Source organism: Phocoena sinus, chromosome 6 (genome assembly GCF_008692025.1).
Source record: "Phocoena sinus isolate mPhoSin1 chromosome 6, mPhoSin1.pri, whole genome shotgun sequence".
Taxonomy (NCBI): Eukaryota; Metazoa; Chordata; class Mammalia; order Artiodactyla; family Phocoenidae; genus Phocoena; species Phocoena sinus.
In genome coordinates, this window is record NC_045768.1 from 699,626 (window position 1) to 724,228 (window position 24,603).

General features: G+C 65.1%; 2 protein-coding genes across 6 annotated transcripts; one reads left to right on the plus strand and one right to left on the minus strand.

Moving 5' to 3' along the window:
- The first annotated feature begins 532 nt into the window (after positions 1-532).
- Positions 533-1,734, plus strand: LRRC26 (leucine rich repeat containing 26). Its single transcript, XM_032635887.1, has 2 exons — positions 533-1,257; positions 1,344-1,734. Exons 1-2 carry the CDS (start codon positions 585-587, stop codon positions 1,646-1,648), a joined length of 978 nt encoding a protein of 325 aa, XP_032491778.1. The 5' UTR covers positions 533-584; the 3' UTR covers positions 1,649-1,734.
- A 645-nt stretch (positions 1,735-2,379) lies between these two features.
- On the minus strand, positions 2,380-24,603 carry GRIN1 (glutamate ionotropic receptor NMDA type subunit 1). Of its 5 annotated transcripts, XM_032635129.1 has the most exons (21): positions 24,331-24,588; positions 22,020-22,154; positions 19,340-19,516; positions 17,192-17,254; positions 16,319-16,419; positions 13,246-13,367; positions 13,001-13,175; positions 11,817-11,961; positions 11,636-11,719; positions 8,824-8,965; positions 8,608-8,735; positions 8,201-8,365; positions 8,007-8,125; positions 7,765-7,877; positions 7,533-7,681; positions 7,268-7,425; positions 6,884-7,045; positions 6,613-6,722; positions 6,363-6,508; positions 5,052-5,162; positions 2,380-2,631 (listed from the first exon to the last, which is right to left on the minus strand). In XM_032635129.1, the coding sequence occupies exons 1-21, from the start codon at positions 24,586-24,588 to the stop codon at positions 2,563-2,565; spliced, it is 2,832 nt and encodes a 943-aa protein (XP_032491020.1). In that variant the 3' UTR covers positions 2,380-2,562. The 5 variants fall into 5 exon arrangements, with proteins under 5 accessions (XP_032491020.1, XP_032491022.1, XP_032491024.1 ...); XM_032635131.1 differs by lacking the exon at positions 5,052-5,162; XM_032635134.1 differs by lacking the exons at positions 2,380-2,631; positions 17,192-17,254 and adding an exon at positions 2,882-2,998 and having other exon boundaries at positions 24,331-24,603.

Sequence of the window (24,603 nt, forward strand, 5' to 3'; positions counted from 1 at the left end):
CGGCAGGAGGACTCGGGCTGGTGCCCCTGCTCCACCACGCTGCCTCCTCGAAGTTCCGGCAGAGTCCTTGGTGGGCAGGGTGGGGCAGATGTGATGGCCTCGCCTTCCTCAGGCGTGCAGCCCTCCCGCTACCTCACTGCCTGTCCCCTGGGTTCAGGCCCCCGTCCTGTGCTTGTGCCCCATGAGGATGGGAGCATCCCTGGGGGGGCTACTGGATATGCGCACTAGAATCCCGGCTGAGAGGAGGCGGTGGAGACTCGGGGGAGGAGCGGGTAGCACTGGGTCCTCTTCCGCGTGTCGCAGCCATGAGTTCAGTGGCGGTGAGGCTGCGGAGGCGGCGGTGTGGTCCAGTTGCCCAGGCCTCAGCCGGGTGCGGGGCGGTGGACCACGCAGGTGAGGAGGGGGTGGCGCCTTATCAGTGCTGCTGCTGGCGCGGAGCCAAGAGGAGCTCAGAGCTTCAGGACAGGTGGCTGGCAGTGCCGGGCGCTGGCTATGTGCCCAGCCTCCGCCCTAGGCACGGGACCAGCCGTGGGACGGACGGGCTCCCGGGACGCCTGGGCAGCTGGCCTCCTACCGTTGCCCCCATGCGGAGCCCCTCCTTTCTCTCGCGACGGCCGCCGCCGCTGTTTCTACTGCTGCTGTCGCCGTGGCCAGTCTGGGTCCAGGCGCCCCCAGCAGCCGCCCCCGCGGCAACCCCGGGCGCCCCGGACTGCCCCGAGGCGTGCGCGTGCGCGCCAGAGGGCCAGGCCAACTGCTCCGGGCGCGCGCTGCCCGCCGTGCCAGGGCGCCTGAGCCAGCGCGTGCGCGCGCTGCTGCTGGACCACAACCGCGTGCGTGCGCTGCCGCCCGGCGCCTTCGTGGGCGCTGGCGCGCTGCTACACCTGGACCTGCGCGAGAACGGACTGCGCTGGGTGCACGCGCGAGCCTTCTGGGGCTTGGGCGCGCTGAAGCAGCTCGACCTCAGCGCCAACCAGCTGGAGGCGCTGGTGCCCGGCACCTTCGCTCCACTGCGCGCGCTTTGCGTCCTCTCTCTGGCCGGGAACCGGCTGGCGCGTCTAGAGCCCGCGGCGCTGGGCACGCTCCCGCTGCTGAGCACGCTCAGCCTGCAGGACAACGAGCTGCCTGCCCTCGCGCCCGCGCTCCTGGCGGGCCTGCCCGCTCTCAACACGCTGCGGCTGCGCGGCAACCCCTGGGCCTGCGGCTGCGCGCTGCGCCCACTCTGCACCTGGCTGCGCAGGCACCCGCTGCCCGCGCCAGGTGAGCCCTCGGGGGCGCGGGCGGGCGGGCGGGCGGGGCGGGCCACTGCCGCCGCCGTCGCCTGACGCCGCTCCCGTGTCCCGCAGAGGCCGAGACGCTGATCTGCGTGTCGCCGGGACGCCTGACGCTCAGCCCCTTGACCGCCTTCCCCGACGCCGCCTTCAACCACTGCGCGCGGCCCCTTGCCGCGCGGGAACTGGTCGTGGTCTACGCGCTCGGGCCCGTCTCCTTCCTCGCTAGCCTGGCCGCCTGCCTGGCGCTGGGCTCCATGCTTACCGCCTGCCGCGCGCGCCGCCGCCGCCGCGCCGCCGCCCGCCGCCCGCCGAGGAGTCTGCCGGATCCCGGTGCCGGCATGGCCTCGCCTGCGGCAGTCGCCGCCGCCCAAGCCTGAGCGGGCCGCGGCCGCCCTCGAACCTTCCCCCTATCCCCTGCTCTCCTTCGCACTCCCTCCCTGCAGGCGTCAACAAGCGACACAGATAGAAGTTTTCTTGACATTCCTTTCGGCATCACCACTACACACACCGGCTGGAGGGGGTGGGGTGGAGGGCGGTGCACGCCGGGCCCCTGGGGCGGAGGGGCAGTGCGCGGCGGCGCTCGGACCGCAACGGGGGAAGGCACACGCCTGGACGCGGGAAGGGCTGGGCCTGTACGAGGTGGCGCGCGGGGCCGAAGACAGTCCCGAGCCGGCGTCCGGGGAAGCGCATCCTGGGCTGCGGGCCAGAGGAGGCGAAGAGAAGGCTCAGCCCTCACGGAGTCCGGAGAAGGGGGAGGCAGTGGGGAGCCCGAGCGCGCCCCTGGGAGGCGGCTGCCAGCTGGGGGGTCAGGGTCTGCAGTCCGGGAAGGGCAGGGCCAGCTCAGAGGATGGGGTCAAGCGGAGAAGGGGTGTGGGCAAGAAGGGAAAGGTGGGGACAAGGCTGTGAGGTGCCGGCGCTGCGGGAGCGGGGGACCCAGCCAGCCGGGGCCAAGGGCCCCCATGGTGGCTCTGGTGGTGGCTGGGGAAGGATGGGGCTTCAGTCTCTGCTCCAAGGCCCTCTGCCCGGGGCCAAGTCAGCCCCTCTCCCCACTGCTCAGAGACCCCAGGGCCCTGCCTCTGCCGGAGCGCCCTGCGGCCCTGCCCAGCCAGCTCAGCTCTGACCCGTCCTCAGCAGCTCTGGCCCGAGCCTCAGTCCAGCAGGGGCTGCCCGCCAGGCAGCAGGGCAGACGGACGGACGGGAGGCCCAGGGTGGGCAGTCTCTGGCAGGTGGGCTTCCCTCAGGCCTTCCCGAGCAGCAGGGCTAACTGGGCAGGTGGGCGCCTCCGGGGGCCTCACACCACGGTGCTGACCGAGGGATCTGAGAGGTTGAGCGGGCCCGTGATATCAGTGGGGTGGTACTGCTGCAAAATAGAAATACACAGACAAGGCGCCCGTTAGTCCGACGCTCAGGGGGCATGCGCGGGGCCGGGACGGGTGGACCGGCCAGCCGGCCGACCAGCAGGCAGGCGGGCGCGGCCTGGGGGAGGCTGGGGGGTGCTCCTCCCCCTGACCCCGTCGTGCTCCGGGACTCTGCGTGGGCCGGGCCGCTGTCCCGTCCGTCTGTCTGTCTGTCTGCGGGGGAGGGGGGCAGAGGAGGGCGGGCAGGGCGTCTCAGCTCTCCCTATGACGGGCACACATCTGCAGCTGGCCCTCCTCCCTCTCAATAGCGCGTCGCGGCAGCACTGTGTCTTTTTGGTTTTGCAAAGCGCCGCGTCCACCCCCGGTGCTCTATAAATAAGAACCAACAATCAATACCCGCTGGCCCCGCCGGCCGCCAGGGACCCCAGCCCTGAGCGCCCAGTGCCGCCCTGGCCCAGACCAGCCACGGGACAGGGGCAGAGGATCTCAGCAGCCGGACTGACCCCACCCCTCCCGACAGAGCCCCCCACCCAGGCCTCCCTCCGAGCAGGCGCCCAGCCTGAAATGGTGGGAGCTAGGCTGCCCTCCCCCGCCCAGCCCCCAGCTTGCAGTGTCCCCAGTCACCCCTGCAGGGCAGGCCAGCCCCAGATGCCACGTGGCACCAAAGCTGGCCTGGAGGATGGCCCCTGGGGAGGCTCGGGCAAGGAGTCTGCTGGGAGCGCGTCCCTGGAAAGGCACCATGAGGGTCTCTGAGCTGCACCTGGCCCAGCTAAGGGGCCTGCATTTCTGCTCCAGGCCGGGATGCGGGGGAAGGACTCAGTGATGCCCTCAGAAAATGGCCCACTGCCTGCGAGACTCTGCGGGCCCCCAAAGCGCTGTCTGCTGGGTACCTTCTCACCCCTCTCCCCACCCCCCCCCCCCGACTGCCCACCCCTGCTCCTGTCGGATCCTCCTCTTCCTGCACCCCCTGCTGGGTCCCCTGGCTCAGGCTCCACCCACTGCCCGGGCCTGGACAGCCCCAGGCCTGTGCTCCCAGCCCCACAGACCCTCCCTGTCCCCCCACCCTGTCTGTGCTGAGCTCTGGGAAGTGGAGCCCCCAGGCCTTACAGGCCCCTCATGGGGCGCGCTGGTGGCTTCCCCTGGGACTCAGATGGCTCTGTGCTGAGCCCTGTCTGTGTCCTGTGTCTGCCCCTCTTCCCATGCACTGGGGGTGACGGCTGCAAATCCTGCTTCCTTCCACCTTGGAGCAGATGGGTGATGGGTGATGCTGCCCATGAATTAGGGGCTTCCTGCGGACTGGGGGCCAGACCACCCCTGACTGCAGGGAGGCCGCTGGACTGAGGGCTGTGCTGGCTCTGGGCGGCCCCCTCCCCACCTGGGGATGCTCCTAGCAAGGCTGGGTCAGTCTGGGGGGGGCCTTTGGTTCGAGCGCGCACATCTGGGCCAGTGACAGGCTGCCCAAGGCAGAAAGGCAGGGAATTCTTGGCTCAGGTGGAAGGCCTGGCTCTGAAGGGGCGGGGGGTCAGGCGCTGAGGCACTGATCTCCGTAGAGGCCTCCCCTTCCTGAGCCTCTGTCTAGGAGCCTCAGTGCCCACGGCTTGGAGGCCACGGCTTTCAGGGCCACCTCCATCCGTTCTCAGATCCCTGGGTGCTGCCGGCACGCCTCCTGCAGGGCCCCTGCTCGGCCTGGGGTGGGAGCCGCCTCCTTTGGTCCCATCCATTCCCCACCTGACGTCCCCTGTGGCCAGGGGCCTGTACCAACTCCAGGCCCCAGCCGTCCACCCAGATGGAGCCAGGCCCGGCCCCCAGCCCCGGCCCACACAGAGACCACATGGAGGGAATGCAACAGGCATGGCTCTGGTGAGACACGTGAGACAGGTGTCTGGGTGGCAGGGCTGGCGGCCAGACAGACGGGCGGATGGGACATCACAGCCATCCCTCCATGGACGTCGCAGGGAGGGAGGGAGGGCGGTGGGCCTCTCTGGGAGAGGCTGGAGAAGCGGACGTAACAGAGAGGTGGTGCGGCCTCCTGACAGGTGAGGAGCCTGGGACAGGGTGGTCCAGGCTCCCGGGGCCCCGGGCACAGCCCCGACGCGGTGAGGCTGGCTGACTGACCAACAACATGGCACGGCTTCAGGATGGCGCACGGCGTCATGGCAGGGGTGGGGGGCAGACTAACGCGGAGACACACGGGGAAGCGGACCCGGTGAGGGCCAGCGGGAGAAAGGACCAAGAGAGAAAGATCTAGAGTCAGAGAGAGAAGACCTAGTGTGCTGGGCGAGTAGAGGTGAGGGCAGAAAGGCCACGGCAGTCAGAGGTGGGAGCGGGTGGGATGGCGAGGGAGGGGCCTGATGCACGGGACACAGACACGGAGGGGCGAGATCAGAGTCGGAGACGTGGAACTGGGCGCTCTTCCCCTTACCGTGTCTTTGGAGGACCTACGTCTCTTGAAGCTGGAAGCCAGGGTGGAGGTGATAGCCCTAAATGTGGCTTTCTTTTTAGGGTCAGGCTCTGCTCTACCACTCTTTCTATCCTAAAATGAATATGTATAAGTGATTAGACGGCTAAGGGTGGCGGCCACACCTGCCCTCGCCTGCTCCTTGGGGGCTGCTGCCCGGCCTGGCTGGCCACTCGGGCCCTCACTCCGGCCTGCTTCCCTGTGCTGGATGGACCGACCGATGGTCGGACACTCGCAGGCGGCCTCTGCTCCTGCCCGGCTCTCGGGCCTGACCTCGCTCATGCTGGGGCTGGGCTCGCGGGGGGGGGGTCCCATCTGTCCGCCTGGCTCCCTGGCTCCGAGGTGCCCCTGGTTTAGGGGCGTCCCGAGGAGGAGGAGCCCTCCGAGCACGGGAGGAGTTGCCCCACCGGCCCCACCGGCCACTCTGACCCCCGAGGAGGCGCACCAAGATTCAGGAAGGGGCTGAGGGGCCGAAGGCAGGTGGCAAGATGTGCTGGAGTGACAGAGAGACGGAGGCAGCTCCCGGGACCCTGGCCTCGGGTCTGATGGTCAGGACGGGCCCTGTGCCCGCCAGTGAGAGCAGCGGCCAGGTCCCAAGAGCAAGAGAGGGCAGATGAGAGGCGTGGGCTTCCAGCAGCCCCGTCGCCCCGGCCCTCCCTCCCTGCAGCACCAGCTTCCTCCCAGGGCACAGGCTCCGGGGAGGTACCCAGAGAAAGAGAAGAGATGGGGCAGACTGGGGCTGGACTATGGGGCACGAGCCCGTCCCAGGTGGGCTGTGGCCACCCCACGTGCAGCCTGTCCTCTGCTGGCGGCCACTTCCCACAGACACAGCCTGGGGTTGCAGGCAGGAGCGGCCGGCCGGTTAAGACTGGAGTTATATGGAGCACAGGACACACCAGGGCCGCGGGGAAGGGGGTCCCCAGAGGGTGCCAAGGAGGGGCGCGGGGCGGCGAGGGCAGAGTGCGTCTTGGACTCACATGCTACACCCAGGTGGGTCCCTGTCTTACCCTGCCTCAGTTTGCCTTCCTATGGAATGGGCGCCGGTGGGCGACTCTGGAGACAGAGGGGCCAGGCGGACGCTTGAAGCCCGGCTTTGCAGAGGCGGCCACCTGCGGGTGGCCCCCAGCAGCGCGGCCTTGGCTGTGGCTCCCAGCTCCAGTCCTTGCCACAGGGGCTCCTGGGAGCCAGAGCCAGCGCTTCGGCCTGCGGGGATGGAGGAGGGCCGGGGCCAGGCCGAGCCGTGGGCACCAGGCCTCGGAGGGTGGCCTGCCCTACCTGCAGGTTCTTTCTCCACACGTTCACTGCTGCAAAGGCCAGCTGCATCTGCTTCCGGCGAGCATCCTTGTGCCGCTTGTAGGCGATCTCGATGAAGATCAGGAAGATCCCGGCCACGATGCCCCCGGCCACCAGCATGAAGACCCCTGCGGGCCAAGACCCAGCGCCTCAGCTGCGGGCGGGCCAGGCAGCCGGCCCCTGGGGAGTCCACCCGGTGTCAGCACCGGTGTCAGGGGGCTTGGGGGCCCACCTGCCATGTTCTCGAACGTGAGGGTAGCAGGGGCGTTGCTACGCGAATCACACTCCTGGTACCGCACCCACGTCTTGTCCAGGTCTTCCATGAAGCCGTTCTCGTGGGACCTGGGTGGGCGGGGCATGTGAGCCGAGGAGGAGGCTGGACCGGCACTGGCGGGGCGGGGCGGGGCGGGGCAGATGGGCTGCATCTGGGGGCTACGCTGGTGGGGGGAGGCGGTGTGCCTTGGGTGGGGCTCTTGGAGGGGGGCGGAGTGGGGCCGACTCACTTGAGGATGGACAGGGAGACGTTCTGCTTCCAGGGGCTATCTTTGCGCATGCCGATGCCAAAGCCTGAGCGGAAGAACAGCTCGCCGGTGGTCACCAGGTCGCACTTCTGCGAGGCCTCGAACTCCAGCACCGCTGAGTCCCAGATGAAGGCATGCAGCTTGCTGCGGGCAGGGGCAGGGTCACAGGGGCAGGGTCACAGGGGCCCACACATTCGGGCCGCCCTTGCGGTCCCGCCCGCCAGCCTGGAAACCCCCTGTCTATCCCTTTCCCGTGGTTCGCATCCAGCCTGGACACTCTGACTTTGACTGGAAAGATGGACGCCCCCACTGCTCCCGCCCCGCCCAGCGCCCCGCCCCGCCCCCTCACTTGCCCCGCCCCCTCACTTGTCCCGCACGGCCTGGATGGCCTCGGCCGCGCTCTCGTAGTTGTGCTTCTCCATGTGCCGGTACATGGTGCTCAGCTCCACCTGCCGCCGGAAGTAGATGTCCACGGAGCTCTGCTTCACCGTCGCGTAGATGAACTTGTCCGAAGGATTCCTCAGCTGCAGGGTCAGAGGGTCGGAGGGCCCGGCTCGCGGCTGCTCCCCGGTCCCGCCCCCAGGCAGCCGCTGACTTCACGCCCCGCCCCCCCAGCCGGGCCAGGCCTCACCCGGGGATCGTTGATGCCGGTGATGCGCTCCTCGGGCCGGTCCAGCACCAGGAAGGCCGCCAGGTTGGCAGTGTAGGAGGCCACGATGATCATGGCGAAGCCGGCCCACACCATGCCCAGGATGCGCGCCGAGAAGCTTCTGGGGGCGCCTGCGGGCAGAGGACGGTCAGCTCCCGGCGTGGGGCGTGAGGGTTGCGGAGCAGCGTGGGGCCCGGGCCGGGCGTGGCCTCACCTTCCCCGATGCCCGAGTTGAGCAGGACGCCCCAGGAGAACCACATGGCCGAGGACAGGGTCAGCGCGTCCTCCTCCTCCTCCTCGCTGTTCACTTTGAACCGGCCAAAGGGGCTGCGGGGGCGCAGAGGGCGGGCGGGAGAGGGCGGGAGAGGCAGCCCTGCCCCGCCCCCTCGCCCGCCCCGCCCCGCCCGCCCCTCCCGCCCCGCAGGGGGAGGAGTCCGGCCCCCGGGCCGCGCTCACCTGAAGCGGTCCAGCAGGTACAGCATCACGGCCACCACGTGCACTGACAGCCCCACCAGCAGCCAGAGCGTGCTCTGGAAGGGCTGCATGAACGAGTCCAGCGTGCTCCGGGGGATCTCCTGCGGGAGGCCGGGACGTCAGCGCCGCCAAGGCCCTCCGAGGACCCCACCCCGCCCTGCTGGGCCCCTGCCCACCTTCTTGACCAGAATGGTCAGGCCCTGGTACTTGAAGGGCTTGGAGAACTCGATGTACTGTGCGCGCTCGTTGTTGATGGTCAGCGGCGCCACGATCATGTCTGCCTGTCCGCTGAGCAGCTCGCCCATCATCCCGTTCCACTCCTTCTTATTGCTGTTGTTCACCTGTGGGGAGACACAGCCGGTGGGGACACGGCCACCGCGGGCGGGCCTTGCTCCCCGGACCGGACAGTCTCCCGCCCTGACCCATCTCGGGATCTCCCACTCCAGACCCCGCCTGACTCGAAGGCCCCGCCCACCCAGGCTCCACCCAGCCTGCAGACCCCGCCCACCCGAGACCCTGACCCTAGCCAGACAGGGTCCACCTGGACTGGGTCCCGCGCCGGCTTCCAGAGACCCACGCGTACCCGCTCCTGCGTGCCGAACTTGCCGTCCGCCACTAGGTGCACCTCATAAGTGAAGTTCATGGTGCGCGCCAGTTTGATGAGTAGGTCGATGCAGAAGCCGTAGCAGCACTGAGGCACGGTGTGGCGTGCTGGGCGGAGGGGAGGGGCGGTAAGTGAGGGGCTCGCAGGTGCGCCGTCCCGCCCGCTCCGCGGCCCACGCCCCAGCCCCGCACTCACGGCTGCCCGGCGACGTGTCGTTGGGCCCGGTGCAGATCACCTTCTTCACCGGATCCCCGTTCACGGTGAACTCCTCCTTGCACGTGCCGTCGCTCAGCGTGGGCTTGACATACACGAAGGGCTCCTGGTGGATCGTCACGATCTGGAGGGGAGGGGGACACCCAGCCTGGACCACCAGCCCTGGGCTGCCCTGGGGTGCTGTCCTCTTCTCAGCATGCAGACTCTCCTGGACCGCCGCCCCGCCCCGCCCCCTGCAAATGCCCCATACTGCCCCCTCTGGAGCTTCAGGAAGTTGGTCGGCCTGCTGCCTGCAGGAGGGGCCCCAGACTCCCCCGTCGTGCCCAGGCCACCTCAGCATTCAGAAGGCGCCCGGCCTCCTGAAACACCGCACCTGCTCTTGGCCACTTTCCTTTGGGTCTTGGCTTGCACATCACTAAAGTCGGCCCTGGGCCCCTTCTCTGACGTCTCAGGGCTGAGAAACCACCTGTCCCAGCCCAGAGCCTGCCCCCTGCCCCCACCCCTGCCATGAGGACAGAGGCATGTGCACTCAGAGCCTGCACAGGTCCGGGGACCCGCAGGGATTGCCCTTGTCTGGTGCTCCGGCCTCTCCTGACCTCAGCCTCCCCTGCAGCGGGTCTTTGTCTGATCATCTATCCTTCCTCCCTTCCTCTTCCCCGCTGATGCCGCCCTCTCTGCCGAGGCCTCTTCAATCCAGGGGCTCCTTGGGGCTCATGCTGGAGAGCTCTCTCCTCCCTGTCCTTCAGGGGCCTGAAGCCTGGGGGTGTGGAGGACAGATACAGGCAAAGGGGGCTGAAGCGAGCACGGCATGTGATGAGGGGTCCCAGGGGACGTGGGGTCGGTGTGAGAGGCCCCTTCTCCTCCAGGGCAGGCAGCCCCCGGCCTCAGCCTGCAGGGCAGGAGATTGGGAGCCCCTGAAGGAGCTTATTTGCCTTTAAAACTTTCCTCATCGTTTTCTATTGTGCGAGTAACACGCTCGTGCTTTTAAAAAATCAGTGAGGGGACTTCCCAGGTGGTCCAGTGGCTAAGAGTCCACACTCCCCATGCCGGGGGCCCGGGTTCGATCCCTGGTCAGGGAACTAGATCCCACATGCCGCAACTAAGAGTTCACATGCCACAACTAAAGATCCCGCACACCACAACGAAGATCCTGCATGCTGCAACTAAAAAAAAAAAAAAATCCCACATGCTGCAACTAAAGATTCCACATGCTGCAACTAAAAGATCCCACATGCTGCAATGAAGATCCCTCGTGCCGCAACTAAGACCCAGTGCAGCCAAATAAATAAATAAATATTTTTTTAAAAATTCAATGAGATGGGAGGGATAAATCGGGAGACTGGGATTGACATATACACACTACTCTATATAAAATAGATAACTAATAAGAACCTACTGTATAGCACAGGGAAATCTACTCAATAACCTGTAGTGACCTGTATATGGGAATAGAATCTAAAAAAGAGTGGATATATGTGTACGTATAACTGATTCACTTTGCTGTACAGAAGAAACTAACACAACATTGTAAATCAACTATCCTCCAATATAAATTAATTAAAAAGTAAACAATTTAGTGTCAAAAAAATCAGTGAGACAGGGCTTCCCTGGTGGCGCAGTGGTTGGGAGTCCGCCTGCCGATGCAGGGGACGCGGGTTCGTGCCCCGGTCCGGGAAGATCCCACATGCCGCTGAGCGGCTGGGCCCGTGAGCCGTGGCCGCTGAACCTGCGCGTCTGGAGCCTGTGCTCCGCAACGGGAGAGGCCACAGCAGTGAGAAGCCCGCGTACCGAAAAAAAAAAAAAAAATCAGTGAGACAAAAAAAAGTTGTAAAAAGCCATCTGGCTCTCGAAGCCTGCGTGGAACCATCTGGCTGACTGTTGTCTGTTTTACACTCAGACTTTTCAATACCAGGTGTCTTTCCTGAGCGTTGGCTTTGGGAAAGTCCACTCTGCCCCTTGAGAGGGGTGGTGACCTGTGGGCAGGTGCTGACAAAGGGGTCCAGGTGAGAGGCCAAGGGGGAGCTAGCTCAGAAAGCAGACAAGGCTGAGAGACATTTGAGGACCTGGGGGCGGGGACACTGGGAGAAGCACAGTGCTTGAGGGTCCTTGCCTTTTGTGAGCTCAGGTACCAGCCCGGTGCTGGTGTGGGTCAGTGCGGGAGGGACGCTGGGGAGGGCACCCTGGGATGAGTCCAAAAGAGCATGGAAGAGTCAGGCCGAGGAAGAGAAGCTGTGAGGGATGAGGCCAACCGGGGAAGGGAGCTCCCAGAGGCCCAGGGAATCACGGAGGGGATGGCCGGCCATAGGGAATGCTGTAGGGAGACCGGGCTCAGAGGGCAGTGAGACCGAGTCACGGCAGGAGGCCAGGAAGGCTAAACGTGGGGGCTTGGCTAGGACCACTTGGAGGTGTGATGAAGAGCATGGGGGCATCATCTCCAGGACTCAGGGCAGAGAGCACTGAAGCTGAAGTACGCCCATCTGCTCCCCTGTCCCCGATCGGCTCATCCCCAGGCGAGTCCTGGCCCACATGACTTCCCCAGATTTAAGTGGAGTTGGGTCAGAAGGGGCGCTGGGGAGAGCCCATGAAACGGGGGGCCGGCGGCTTCCTCCCCACCCTCCACCCGCTCTCCCTGCTGCCTCTGCGGTGCCAGGTGTGTGCAATGGTAGCGGGCGCTGGCCCTGCCCCCACTCCCTTCAGTCACTTTCGTTGACCTCGCTGTCCCCTTCTCTGCACCCGAGGGGCGGGATGGAGTATACCGGGTGTGGAGGCTAGGGCAGGGAGGCGGGTCCCCCACCTTCAGCCTGGTGGACATCTGGTAACCTCGGGGCTTCTCTGTCTCTCCGCCTGGCCAGATGATTTTCCTGTCGTTGGGAATAACCTGGGGGTGGGAGTGTGAGATGGAGGGTGGCCGCGCAGGGGTCTCGGCCCCAGGGCCCTAAGGCCCCAGCCCCCACCCCCTCATGACCCCCACCTACGTGGGTGCCGTTGTAGACGCCCACTTGCACCAGCTTGCGGTTTTGCAGGTTCATGATGCTGTAGTTGGCGAACTTCCGGTCCCCATCCTCGTTGAATTCCACGCGGCCGGTCACGCCGTCTGCGTACTTGGAAGACATGAGCACTCTGGAGGGGGGCGGTGTGGGTTAGAATGATCAGGGATGCAGTGAGCCCCGCCCACTGTGAGTCAGGTGGACAGCGCAGCTATGTCAGCCGAGCAACTCCTGGCCTCTAGACCCTGTTTGGAGGGCTTTCTGTGGCTTGGGATATTCGATTCTCATGGCAGCTGTCCTAGCTTTACAGATGAGGAGGCGGAAGCCCAGGCAGGAGCAGCGGGCTGTTCACCAGCCAGTGGGGAGGAAGGGCTGGGGTCTTGTCTTCCTGAGTGTGCACGCCTGTGTGTGTGTGGGGGGGGGGGCGGTGTGTCTACTGGGCCATATATGTGTGCACGCAAGATCTTTGTGTGGGGTGCAACCCTGTGCATGTACTTGTGGCACATGTGTGATGTGCCATGTGCCTCTCTGAGCCTGTCTGTGCACACACGCCTGTGCACATATGCTGCCTGTATCTGCAGTTGTGTGTGTGCTCCTGTCGTGGGCCCCATGGACCGTGGCTCTGCACGTGCTACTTGGGGGTGGCGGTGTTGGTGTAGGGCTGGGCCTCCCCACACTAGTGCCATGGTGTCCAGGGTTCTCTGAGTTAACTCCTGCCCTGCTGTGGCCATCCACTTGGGTCTCTGGCCAACCCTGGCTCTCTACAGGCTTGGGTGCCATACCTGGATTCCTTGTCTGACCTCCTGGGCCCGTGGGCTCTCCCAGTCCCGACCGGAAGCAAGATCCTCCTGCCCAGGGCCCCTGGGGAGTGGGGTGGGGCCTCAGGGTGGGCAGCAGTGTGAAAAGGTGGGGGCAGGAGAAACGGAAGCAGCTGTGATTTCAGTGACATCCGAGTGTTGGAAATGGGGCAGGTGATTATCGTGGTGGAGATGGAGGTGACGGTGGAGCGCGGGGAGGGATAGAGGAGAAAACTGGGGAAGGTGGCGGTATCTATAGGATACAGCAGGCTGGGCTCACCACCCTGGGAAGAGCGACTGTTCCCAGCGCCGGAACGGTGGCCCGCCCACTTTAGGAGATCAGCCCGCCCACCTCAGACGAGCGGCCCCGCCCACCTCTTGAAGAGCGGCCCGGTCTTCCAGATGTTGGTGTTGCCCACGCAGCCCCGCGGCGGATCGGTGATGTTCTCCTTCTCGAGGAGCTCGTGCACGGCCTGGGCCACCACCCCCACGGCATCGCTGATGTGGGCCGACTCGTTCTTGCCGTTGATGAGCTGCAGCCCGATGATGCCTGGGGCAAGCGTTGGCTTAGAGCCCGTGGGGGACCCCTGCCCACCGGGACCCTGGAGCCCAGCACTCACCGTCCGGGGCGTAGCGCAGGGCGTTCCCCGAGATCTCGCGCTCCCCCACCAGCCACACGTACCCCGAGCCGGTCATGTTCAGCATCGCGGCTGCGCGGTACACGGTGGCAGCGTCGTCCTCGCTGTGGGGCAGAGCGGGTGAGGGGCCGGGATTCCAGCCCTTCCCACCCGGGGCCGGCGGCGGCTGCTCCACATTCCCAGGGTCTCCTCCGCAGCGTGGCCTACCCACGTGGCCTCTTCCCCAACCCCGCCCCCCACAAGGGAGGTCTGGAGACACTGCAGAGATGGGGTGCGGCCGCCACCCCAAGCCTACACCGCACCTGGGCCAGGAGACCCCCACAGAAGCGAGCGGGTGGGCCCAGACCCCCTGAGCTTCCCAGACATCTCTTGCTGGCCCGCTGCCCTTGGTGGGCAGGGTTTGGGTGACGTGGGATGGCGATGGATCCTTACTGGTTGATAACTCGCTCACCAGGTGCCAGGCAGTATTCTGAATGCTTTTCATGGACCATCTTATTTAATTCTCACAACCTCCCTGTGAGACGGGCAGAAGTACTACCCCTGTGTCAGGAGGCGAAACTGTGGCACCCAGGGCACACAAGTGGTAAGTGACAGAGTCGGGTCTGTGCCTGGACTGTCCGCCCCTGAGCCCGTGCTCCTGCAACTTCCTGGACAAGCCATACCCCTCTGGTGCTGCATGCCTCAGCTTGTGAACTGAGGTGCTGGGGGCTTTCTGGTTGGTCAGATGCTTCTGGGGCCGAGAGCCAGGGAGCTGCCCTGAGCATCACAGCAGAAGCCACCGGAGAGAGATGAGGGCATCTGCTCTCCCTTTTGGAGTCTGCCCAAGCAGCTGTGTCCTCTCTGCCATCCAGGGCTGGGGCCACTGGCAGGACACAGCACAGGCCTCGCCTTGCAGGCACACGTGGTCCTGAGTTTTTGGCGTGTCCTTACAAGTGAGCCTCCGTGGACCTGGTCTCCTAGAGCTGGGCTCTCTCTGGTCAGGGCAAGGACCCTGGGCCTGGTGGAGCTCCCGCCTTCTGTCCCCTATTGGGCCGAACTTGGTCCCAGATGGGCCTGGACCACAACAGGCACTTTGCTTCTCCAATGCATAGGCATCGGGGTACAAAGAGGCTGGGGAGATTGTCCGAGTGCTGGGTTATTTTCCCAACGGCTGAGCCTGGAAACTAAGATGGCCCTAGGTTCCCTAAGGGGTCTGCCCCCAATTTTCTCAAGGAAGAAATGCAAATCTTCAGTGTTTGCTCTAAATGAGAGCGCTACTGTTGGATGAAAGCAACACAAAATAGAGGCGCTCCAGACAACATCCAGCCAAAATCGCTGGCAGCACCAGTTCGTGCGTGTCAGGGCACGGTGTGCCCCTGTCAGCGGTGCCCACAAAGCCTGGCGGAGAGGCCTGTCTGCTTGACACCATCCAGGTCTGTGACGTTGGACTTGGTGGGATGAGCGCACACCTATGCTTGTGTCCGTGTAGACTGATATCTTCAGTAAAGCAGTTGCAGACAAAAGCCTGATCGACCCGCCAAACTCTTTTATGGAAATAACTGATCCCAGTAAAGACAACTTCAGGAGGATTATTTAAAAAACAAAAGTTTTGGAAATCAATTAGAAACTCTGAAGCACTCTGCAGAAAACTGGTCAAAAGTTAAGATTGGCTTAATGGGGTCTCTCCGCAAAACGCTCTCAACAGCCCTCGTGAGGGGAGCCAGAATGTGTCAGGCTGGGGCGCCAGGGTGAAGAAGACCTGCGTCTGCCCTGCCCAGGGGACCACCGGCTTCCCCGGGCTCTGGGAGCTGGGCGCGCTGGGCAGGCGGGTCCCCCTCTGTGGTGGGACTCTGGCCTCTCTTGTCCGAGGAGCCCCGGGTGTGAGGGGAGGGGTCTCTTCCCGCCTGACGATCCACAGGCCTTGCGTGGATTCAGGAGGTGGACATGAGGTTGACAAGTGCTGCGCCTTTGTGAACAGTATTGCCACGCGTGTGGGGTTTGTGCATGTATGAGGCATGTGGTGTGTCTGCGGCGTACGCACCTATGCACGAGAGCACCGTGCCCTGTGTGTGTCGGTGCGGAGCATGTACACGTGTGGTGCGTCTGCACGTGTTTCTGGGTGAGCACATGTCTGTGTGTGTTACATGTAGCAGCGTGCCCGTGTGCGCATATGTATGTCCTGCGCGCACGTGTGTGGTGTGTATACGGCACGCGCATGTGTACAGGAGGGCTGGAAGCGTGTTGTGTGCACGTGTGTGTACGGCGTGTGCACGTGTAGACAGTATGCGGGTGGTGCGTGTGAGTGCCTGTGCTGGTGTGCGTGAGCGGCGGGCGGCGGGCGTTAGTCCCGCTAACTGCCTTCCAGCCCGAGGAGCCCCTGCTGGTCCCATCCTGCCCTCTGCCCAAGGACGGGGTGCACCTGGCTCTGTGCCAGAGGTTTGTGGCCTGAATGTGCAAACGGACACCTGCCCTGCTACTCAGGGCACTGCTGGCTCCCGCTGGCCGCCTGCAGGGCGACCCCTGCTGTTTTTCTCCACTCTGCTGGAGCCTGCAGAGCTTCTGGGACAGGCAGACAGTGGGCCGGTCTCCCCAGGCTCTCCCATGTATGTCCCATGAGGCAGGGCTCTTCCTTTTCCTATTCCTGGTGGCCTTGCCTTTCCCTCCCCAGGAGGACACAGCCATTTGCAAAAAGGGAGATTTTTACTGGGGGCTCAGCCGCAAGGTTACGGTGGGGACCGGGCCCGTCCAGCAGAGCCTGGCTTTGGGTTCCCCCTACGCAGTTCCCCTCTCACGCTGCCTAGTCCGACTGCCCCACCCCTTCAGCCCTGGGACTCCGGCCCTGTCCCTGCTGTGGGCCTCCCCCCGCAGGCTCACATGCAGACCCCACGTCACTGCCCCAGGCCCCCTCCCTGACCCAGCTCCCGGAGCCCCGTGTCCCCCCCGTCTACCACCTGGGCCGCGTTTGCCTTCCTAAGGGCGGGGCCTTATCCCGCCCCCGTCCCCGAGGCCCAGGGTACACGTGCAAGGGGACCGTCCTTGGCAAGGACGCCAAAGCCCGAGTCCAGCCTGGCCGCACCTGGCGGAGAGGACGATGACCCGAGCCTCCAGCTCCCGCGCCTCCATCAGCAGGGCCGTCACGTTCTTGGTCCCCGGGTCGAACTGCAGCACCTTCTCAGCCTGCGGTGTGAGCGGGTGCGTTAGCGGGTGGCCGGGGCGGGGGATGCAGCGCCTCGGGGGCCAGAGTCGAGCCGCAGCCGCTAGGAACCCCGAGGCAGCTCCGCTAGGGCCGCCTCGGCCTGCGCCGGCCACCTGCACTGCCACCTGCCTTCCAGGCTCCTCGGCCGGCCGGCCGGGCTGGCCTCGCTCGTCCTTTCTTCAGCCTGCTGGCTCTCCTGTCCTCGCTCTCTGCTCTGCGCGTCTCTCTCCACCTCTCACTCCTGGCCTCGCTTTTGCACTGAGCATGCAAGCTGAAGTGGACCGAGACTCAGAAAGAGGCGTGCAGCGGACAGGAAACAGAAAAGAGTTTTGGAATGCAATCGGGAGCGGAGACTAGGCCGCCTTTTCCAAAACCACGGGAGGTCCTCTGGGGCCCGGTCCACAGGCCCCGCAGGAGCAGCCCGGACCGCGGGCAGGTCAGGCGGGCAGGCGGGCTCCCTCCTGGGCTCCACGAGGAAACCCTGGGGTGCCCGGAGATTCGCATGCACTTCCCAGAGAGCAGCTCCTCCTGCGGCCGTGCCTGCCCCTTGGCCCGGCCGGCGGGCTGCGGGGCCCTGGGCGGCCAGCACCTGCCCTCTGCTGCCTACGCTGCCTGCTCTCGACCTCGCTCTCTCCTCTGCTCGGGCCTGCGGCGCGGCGCGGCGCGGCTGGGCGCGCGGTAGCCCTAGCGGCCAGGCGCCGGAGGCCGGGGCTCCCTAGCCGGTGGGTGGCGTGCACGTCCATGCATATATACCTTGGGTCCGCGCTTGTTGTCATAGGGCAGTTGGCCGAGGTTGTCATAGTTCCTGTTTTTACTCTGATGAATAATGTGCACAGAGAAAATATGCAGACACAGAAGAAGATTATAAACGGTTGAAAATGACGGCGCTAAAGCAATCACACCACCTCCTCGGCACGTCTGCAGAGGGGCACGTACCTGGAGCTCGCAAACACCTAGGCCCGGGGTGGGGCTGGGGGCCGGGGAGGTGCTGGGGGATGAGGGGGCGTGGGGGCCACCGAGGCTCCCTGCCACGGAGCTGCGCTCTTGGAAACGCTCACGTTCGGGAGAGAGGGAGGCCCTGTCTGCGTCCAAGCCGAATGCCTCCCTTTGGGGTCCCATCCGCCCGCCCCCCGCCGGGCACCTGCTACGTGGTGCCAGCAGCGCCCACCCCAGCCCCGTCAGTCCTGAATGGGTGATGTCCGCTCCCCCAGCCCCGGCCCCTATTCCCCACCCCTCCCAGCACCCCCTTCTGCCTCTCTTAGAGGTCCAGCTGCCCTGCCCTCACTGACTGGTGTGTGATGGGCGCGCCTGTCAGCCCACGTGTGCGCTGGAGAGCAGCTGTGACAGGAGTTCGTGAGCACGTGTGCGTCTGTGGGCGTCTGCGTGGCAGCAGCAGCCTACGCTAGTCTGCGGGGGGTGGGAGTGAGGGCCGGTGCCGTCTGAGCATACGTGTGTGCGCGCGCGCGTGTGCGAGCCCCCGGGCCGTGGAGGTGTGGAGGGCGCCTGCGAGCCTGTGGCAGGTGTAGTAGAGTGTGAGTGAATTGTCTCGGGAAAGGCCGCGTGTGCCCGTGAGAGGGAACACGTGTGGCTGGGCGTGCGGGGTGGGGGGGGGAGGGGATGCGTGAATGTGCACCGGGCCTGCGTGCAGCCACAGGTGGGCACGCCAGGAGCTGACCTGCCCGCCTGGTGCTGGGTGCTGTCTCAGGGGGGTGGGGCCTGCGGTCCTGGTAGCCAGCCCTCCCTCCCAGACTCAGCCAGTCCCCCCCCAGCAGCACCCCAGGACCCTCTGGGTCTGCCCTCTGGTTCACCCCCAGCTGGTGCCCTCTCTTCCCTTCGGGGCCTATGGCACCCTGGGGGACCCGGGTTGGCACTCAGCTTACTGAAGCCAACTCTGACTTCGCAGACAGCACATGCTCCCCGCCGCCCCTTGGTCTGGCCTCCCGGGGCCCTCCCCAGCCTGGGCGTCCCTCCCTCTCTGCCCAGCTTGGCCTCCACCCAACCCCGGGGGGCCTTGGCCCAGGTGCTGAGCGCCCAGGGCTCCAGGCTGGGTGAAGGCGGGACCCCGGGCCTCCTCTGGTGAGCACCAGCTTCTCCTCAGTCTGGCAGTGGGGATGGGTGGGGTGGGGGTCGCCTGGACCCCCAGAAACGCCACTGTGGTCTCTCCACAGCCCACACGTGGGCGCCGGGCTGGGGTAGAACGGGCAGTTGGAGCCAGGTGTCTACTGGATCCCCAGGAGTCCAGAGCCCCAGTCCCCATGGTGGGGAGGTGAGGAGAGGAAGGGCGGGGGGTTCCGTGGGGAGAGCGGCGGGGGACGAAGTGGGGCGGGGCCCAGACCGGGCTTGGGGGTGGCAGATGTCCGTGGGTGGGGCTTTGGGGAGGGTGATGGGCAGCTGTGAGGTGAGGGGCTACGGCGGGGGTGAGGCCGGCACGAGGACAGGGCACGGGTCACAGCAGAGAAGGAACCGGGTCCTTTGTGGAGGGGACACGGTGAGTGGTGCCACCGCACTGAGGGGGCACCCTAGGGGAGGCCGCTGGGAGGGAGCGGTGTGGGGGGCAGAGGCGGCGCCCCTAGGGAATTTTGAGCCTAGGGCCTGTGTGGGCTGGGAAGCGCGCTGCGGGGAGGCGGGGGAGGGGACGGGGGAGGGGAGCGGGGCGGGGCGGGGTGTTTGCGGAGCTCCAGGTGGTCCTGCCCTCGCCCCGCAGGGACTGACACGAAGGAGATTTCGACTAATGGCAAAAGCGAGTGAAATGAGCCGAGGACAGGCTGGGGCGGGCGCTCGCCAGACGCAGTGGTGCTGACCATGCACGATGGAAAGAGAAGGGTGTTCACACGGGCCACAGACACAGCGGCGGCTCGCCGCCTCCGACTCCTGCTCGGGACACCCCCGCCCGGGCCTCACCTTGGACTCGCGCTCCTCCAGCAGTGTCTCCAGGCGCTTCTGCGCCGCCCGGCCCTCGTGGTCGTCGCTGACCAGGAGGATGATGTGGTTCCAGCTGTAGACGCGCATCATCTCGAACCAGACGCTCGACTGGTGGGAGTAGGGCGGCACGGTGCGCAGGAAGCTAAGGTGGATGCTCTGCGGGACACGGGGTGGCTGAGGACGCGGGCCAGGGCGCGCAGGCGCGCGCGCGCGGGCCAGACGCTCCCCCTCGCTGCTTCCAGACCCCGGAGCCCGGGGACCCCGCTTCCCTCACTCCTCCCTCCCCACCGCTGGCTTCTCTCCCCACCCCACATCATCTGATCTGAGAACCGGAGGCTCGGTTTGCCCAGCAGCACCCTGACTGAGACGGGTGGGGGTGGGGGTCTGTGGAATTGTTCCTGGGGTCGTTCCCCTCCTCCCCTGCAGCCACCCGCTGGCTGAGCTACTTGAGATCAGAAACTTCTTGCTGGCGCAGTGCAGCATCTCAAAGATCCCCCCTGGGTCCTTCCCAAATTCACATAACTGGTATTTAGAGCAAGTCTTCACTCTTGGGGCGAAATACTTCATCCCTTCACCAAGCCCAGGGGTTGCTGCCTGCTGACCCCGCCTTGCTTCTCTGAGTGCACTGGCTGCCAGGGAGGGGACGGACGGAGCAGGACCCTCCCGCCTCAGTACAGGGCCTTTGAGTCTGCCCAGGGAGCAGTGTTCCTGGGGACCCACACTGATCCTGGGGCCCTCTGAGCCCTCCAGATCCTTCTTTCACCTGCTCCCTCTTTGTGCCTTGGAATCAGGGTGCAAGAATGCCCTTTTGCCTCTGTCTGTCATCCAGCAGGTGACATGGCTGCAAGGGGGCTGTGGTTGGGGTCCTGGACTGGCTCTGACCCAGGCCCTTCTGGTCCACGTGTTGGGCACAGATGGTCTGTGGGTTGTACCAGGAGTGGGGTCAAGGTGGAGCTCTAAGATTTGGTCTCAGGTTTGCCCTCATGCTGGGCCTCAGTCTGGATCTGGGGCGGGGGCACGTGATGGGCTGGTGTCCTGTTCTGGGAGAGGGCTCCCCCCAGCCCAGCCTCTCCTGTGCCCCACCGCCTGCTCTCCTCTGTAGAGGCATGTTCTCCCATTTGCATGTGAGGGGCCTGGTGCCCAGAGAGGTGAAGGAGGCTGGAAGGCCTAGGGGGAGCCCTCCACTTCTCACAGTTGAGGGTTAAGTGCCTCTGAGCAGCTTGGGTGCCTCTGCTGTGTGCTGGGGTTTCCAGAGCCTCAGGAACGGGTGGTCGTCCTGGCCTCCACTGGCCTCCTCCCTTGTGGGCCGTCCCAGAGGACCCCTCACTCTGGCCTCGCTTTCCTATCGCCTCCAGGAGGACCCCTCCCTGACCTCCCCAGACACCCTGGGCCCGGCTGAGATGACCTCCGTGCCCTAGGCAGCGTTATCCAGGACCCTGGGCTCCCGGCAGGATGGATTTGGAGAAGATGGGGAGAGCGGGGAAGCCCCCAACAGCCCAGCCCTCTGGCCCCTCAGCAAAGGCACCAAGCTGGAGTCCCCTGCCGAGCAGCCCCTCCGGGCCTGTCTGCAGGTGACACCAGGCCTGGAGGGAGATGTGGAGGAGGCTGCCCCCCCCCAGTCTCTCAGTGGTCAGTTTGCCTCCCCAGCTGACCAGTCCTCCCAGAGCCGTGGGCAGACACTGCGGGAGGGCTGGGCAAACTAGCGCAAGGTGCCGGCTGCCATGGGGGTGAGTTTCCTGCCAAACCGACTTGGTGACCTCTAGACTCTCCCAGCTGCTGCCCCACGACTGGGCGACTCCAGCCAGACCCCCAGCCCATGGGCCACGATACAGCCCCGAGGCCCGAAACCCCCAGGCCAGCGCCCCCAGCCACGGGCTGCCTCCTCTGTTCACCTGGAATCCTCTCCCAGCTGTGCCCTCTAGCGGGAGGTGCCGGTAACTACACCCTCACTGCCACCTGGTGTCCCAGCCACTTCTAGGCTTTTCCTCCCCCTGGCGCCCCTTCCTCCAAAGCGCCCCGTCCCGCTGTCCAGGAAGCTGCCCTGTCTGTCCCTTCTTCTGGCCCACGACGGCCTCTGCTGCTTCCCAGGGCTTGCTATTGGCGCCTGTCACCTGTCAGTGGGCCGTGTGCCCGAGTGTGCGTGGGCATGTGTGTCAGCGTGTGAGCGTGGGGCTGAGTGTATGATGGAGCGTGAGTGTGGGGAGTGAGCACGTTAGTTATGGGGGTGTGCACATGAGCGTGAATGTCTGGGTGGGTGATGGTGTGAGTATGCGTGTGTAAGAGCACGTGGGTGTCCCTGTGACTGTGTGTGACTGCGTGTGTGTCGGTGTGAGTGTATGGATTTGTTAGTGTCTGTGAGTCTGTGTGACTGTGAGTGTGTACTGGGGTGCCTGTGTGTGGGTGAGTTTGCGTGTCTCTGTGAGACCGTGAGTGTGTACCGGTATGAGTGTGGGCGTGCCTCAGTGTATCACCCTGTTGCACCTGGAGCCCGGAGCCCATGGTTTGAGCCCCTCTGCCTGTGCCCCCCCATCCTGGCAAAGCACCTGCCCCCCACTCTCTCCCCCAGCAGCTGCTGGCGGCTCCGGGCTGCAGGAGCGAGCCACCGGCTCTGAACACAGGAGCAGAGCTGGCTGGGTCCCCGTGCAGCGGTCAGGCTTACCTTGTCTGAGTAGATGGACATGCGGGTGGTCAGCCCCAGGACGGGGATGCGGTAGAAGCCAGCTGTGTAGGAGACGGGGGTGGGAGTGAAGTGGTCGTTGGGGGTAGGTGGGTGGCTAACTAGGATGGCGTAGACCTGTGGACACAGGGGACAGGGTCAGCTCTAGTGGGGAGCGGGGGACACTGCCCTGGAGCTGGCTGTCCAGCAAGAGCAGAGGCTGAACACAGAAGCGGGGGGTGGGTAGTGGCGGGGGGACACCACCTGTGCTCACAGCCCCAGGAGTGCAGGCCACCCAGCAGGGGGACCAGACCCCAGTCCCACCTTCTGCGTGTAAGGAATCATAGGGGAGAGGCAGAGGCAGACAAGACTCCTGGGACCAAGAAGACACACAGACCCCTCCCCCCACCCCTGTCCAGGGCCTCCCCTCTCGCCCCTCACCCTGGGGGGCTGCCCTGAGCTGTGTGGTGAGACCCTGAGAGGGAGGACGAAGGCCAGTCCTTGGCATGTCCTGGGGCCGCACACGCCGCGCCGGCGTGGGCTGGGGAGAACCACACCAAGCCCCACGCTGACCCTCATCCTGGGTCAGAGGTGGACGGAGGCCAGCACTCCAGAGATGGAGGGCAGCTCCGGAAGGTGCGTCGAACATCGCAGACTATTAGTGGGAGAAGCTGGGCAAGGAGCCGCCTAGAGGCCCGGGCCCCCCTGCTGGTGTCTTCCAGGGGCAGGCTGAGACCCGCTCGGTTTGAACAAGACCCAGTGCTGACTTGGGCACTGACCACATCCTCAAGGAAACCTGGCCTTCCTGCCTGGACCAGTGGCTCAGCCCCCGAGGCAGGGAGATGGGGCAGATGGCTTGGCAGTTCCGTGCTGCCCTCACATTAGAAGGACCTGTCAGTCCCAATTCTGCCTTCCCATCTCTGAGCTACAGGACCACCTGCTTTTGCAAACGGGGCGGGGGGTGCGCTGCCTTCCCATCTCTGAGCTACAGGACCACCTGCTTTTGCAAACGGGGCGTCCCCACGTGGTGGGGACGATGGCTGCCGTGCCGGCACCTGGCTCACAGCGTGTGACAGTGAGTGACAGCTGCTGCTGTCACCTTTGCTCCCAGCACTGGCTATTCCCTGGGAGAACAGTGCCCACGGACAGCAAAACTAAGTTGGAGGAGGGATTCCCAGAAAGGGCCATACTTGTTCTCCCTCCTTTGCCCCGCACAGTCTGCACCCAGAGGGGCCTGGTCAGTGCTGGCCTGAGCGTATGTGTGCATGCGTGTGACCACGCAGGTGCTCACAAGTGTGTGCTGGGTATGTGTGTGTATACCGCACGCCCCAACATATGTGTGTGTGCATGTGTATGTATGATCGAGCTTGTGTGAGCACGCGTGTTTGCATGTGTGGTACAGGAATGTGTGTGCTCATGGATATGCACGGGGGTCCGTCTGTGTGTGAATAAGCGTGTGCAATCCTGATGTGCACGAAGGGGTGCTAGTTTAAGCCTACGCATCTCTGTGCACAAACATGGATGAATGTGTGTGAGCATGTGAGCGTGTGTGTCCATGGATGTGGCGTGCCTGTCCGGTGAGTGTGTAAGCAGTACTTGGACCGGTGTCGGTCCCGCCTGTTACATAAAAGGCTGCATTGCAGTGATCCCGAGGCCTCATTGGGATTCAGCAGGCAGCGCAGCCCGGGGGCGGACAGCTCTGACAGGCAAAATCCTTGAGTCGTGTCCTCCCCCGCAGCGCTGGCTGCCAGTGACTGCCACGCTCTGGCCTGATACCTCTCCCCGTTCCCACCCTGGAGAACACCCGGCTTCAACACCTGGGCCATTTCCCGTCTCAGGCAGACCTGTGGATGCGGCAAGGGGAGGGAGGAAGGGAAGGAGATCTCCAAGCAGGAACAAAGATGGCCCCAGACCCCATCCAGTTTAAAGCCCTGCAGTCCTGCATGTGGCTGGGACAGGCACCTCTCAGGCAGGCCCGGAATGCCCGCCCCGACCCTGACACACAGTGACCAAGCAAACGGCCACATGTCTGCACACACCAGTCTGGACCTCGACACCTGGAAACCCTGTGAGGACAAGCCCCGCTGGCCGGTGATTGATCTGGGGCTAAGATGGGGAACCGGCCAACACTGGTGTTTAGCTGCTAGCGAGAGCAGCCCCCTGGGTCCTCTCTCAAGGGGAGGGAGAGGGCTAGGAAAGGATGGAATGAAACTGGGACAGGGGGAGGGATGGCGGGTGAAGGAGGGAGGATGGTGGCGAGGCGGTGGGGGAGGGGCAGGAGCCGGTACAGCGTGAGCCCTGGGGGTGCTGGCACCTGGCTGGAGATGAGGTCTTCGCACACCGACAAGGCCATCTGGATGGCGTTGGGCTTGTGGGTGACGGAGGTGGCGTTGAGCTGGATCTTCCAGGAGCCGTGCCGCTTGTTGGCCTGGTTCACAGCCTCGCGGAACATCTGCTCGTGCTTCCGCGTGCTCAGCACCGCGCCGATGTTGACGATCTTGGGGTCGCAGGCGGCACGGGCGAAGGAGCAGGAGAAAAGCAGGGCGAGTGTCAGCAGGCGCATGGTGCTCATGGGCTCCGGGCGGCG

Coding starts and splice junctions, on each gene's coding strand:
- LRRC26 (XM_032635887.1), top strand. CDS start 585: ATGCGGAGCCCCTCCTTTCTCTCGCGACGGCCGCCGCCGCTGTTTCTA. Junction 1,258..1,343: donor GCACCCGCTGCCCGCGCCAG/GTGAGCCCTCGG, acceptor CGTGTCCCGCAG/AGGCCGAGACGCTGATCTGC.
- GRIN1 (XM_032635129.1), bottom strand. CDS start 24,588: ATGAGCACCATGCGCCTGCTGACACTCGCCCTGCTTTTCTCCTGCTCC. Junction 8,966..11,635: donor AGATGTCCACCAGGCTGAAG/GTGGGGGACCCG, acceptor CCTCCCCTCCAG/ATCGTGACGATCCACCAGGA. Junction 7,878..8,006: donor TACCTGCTGGACCGCTTCAG/GTGAGCGCGGCC, acceptor GCGCCCCCGCAG/CCCCTTTGGCCGGTTCAAAG.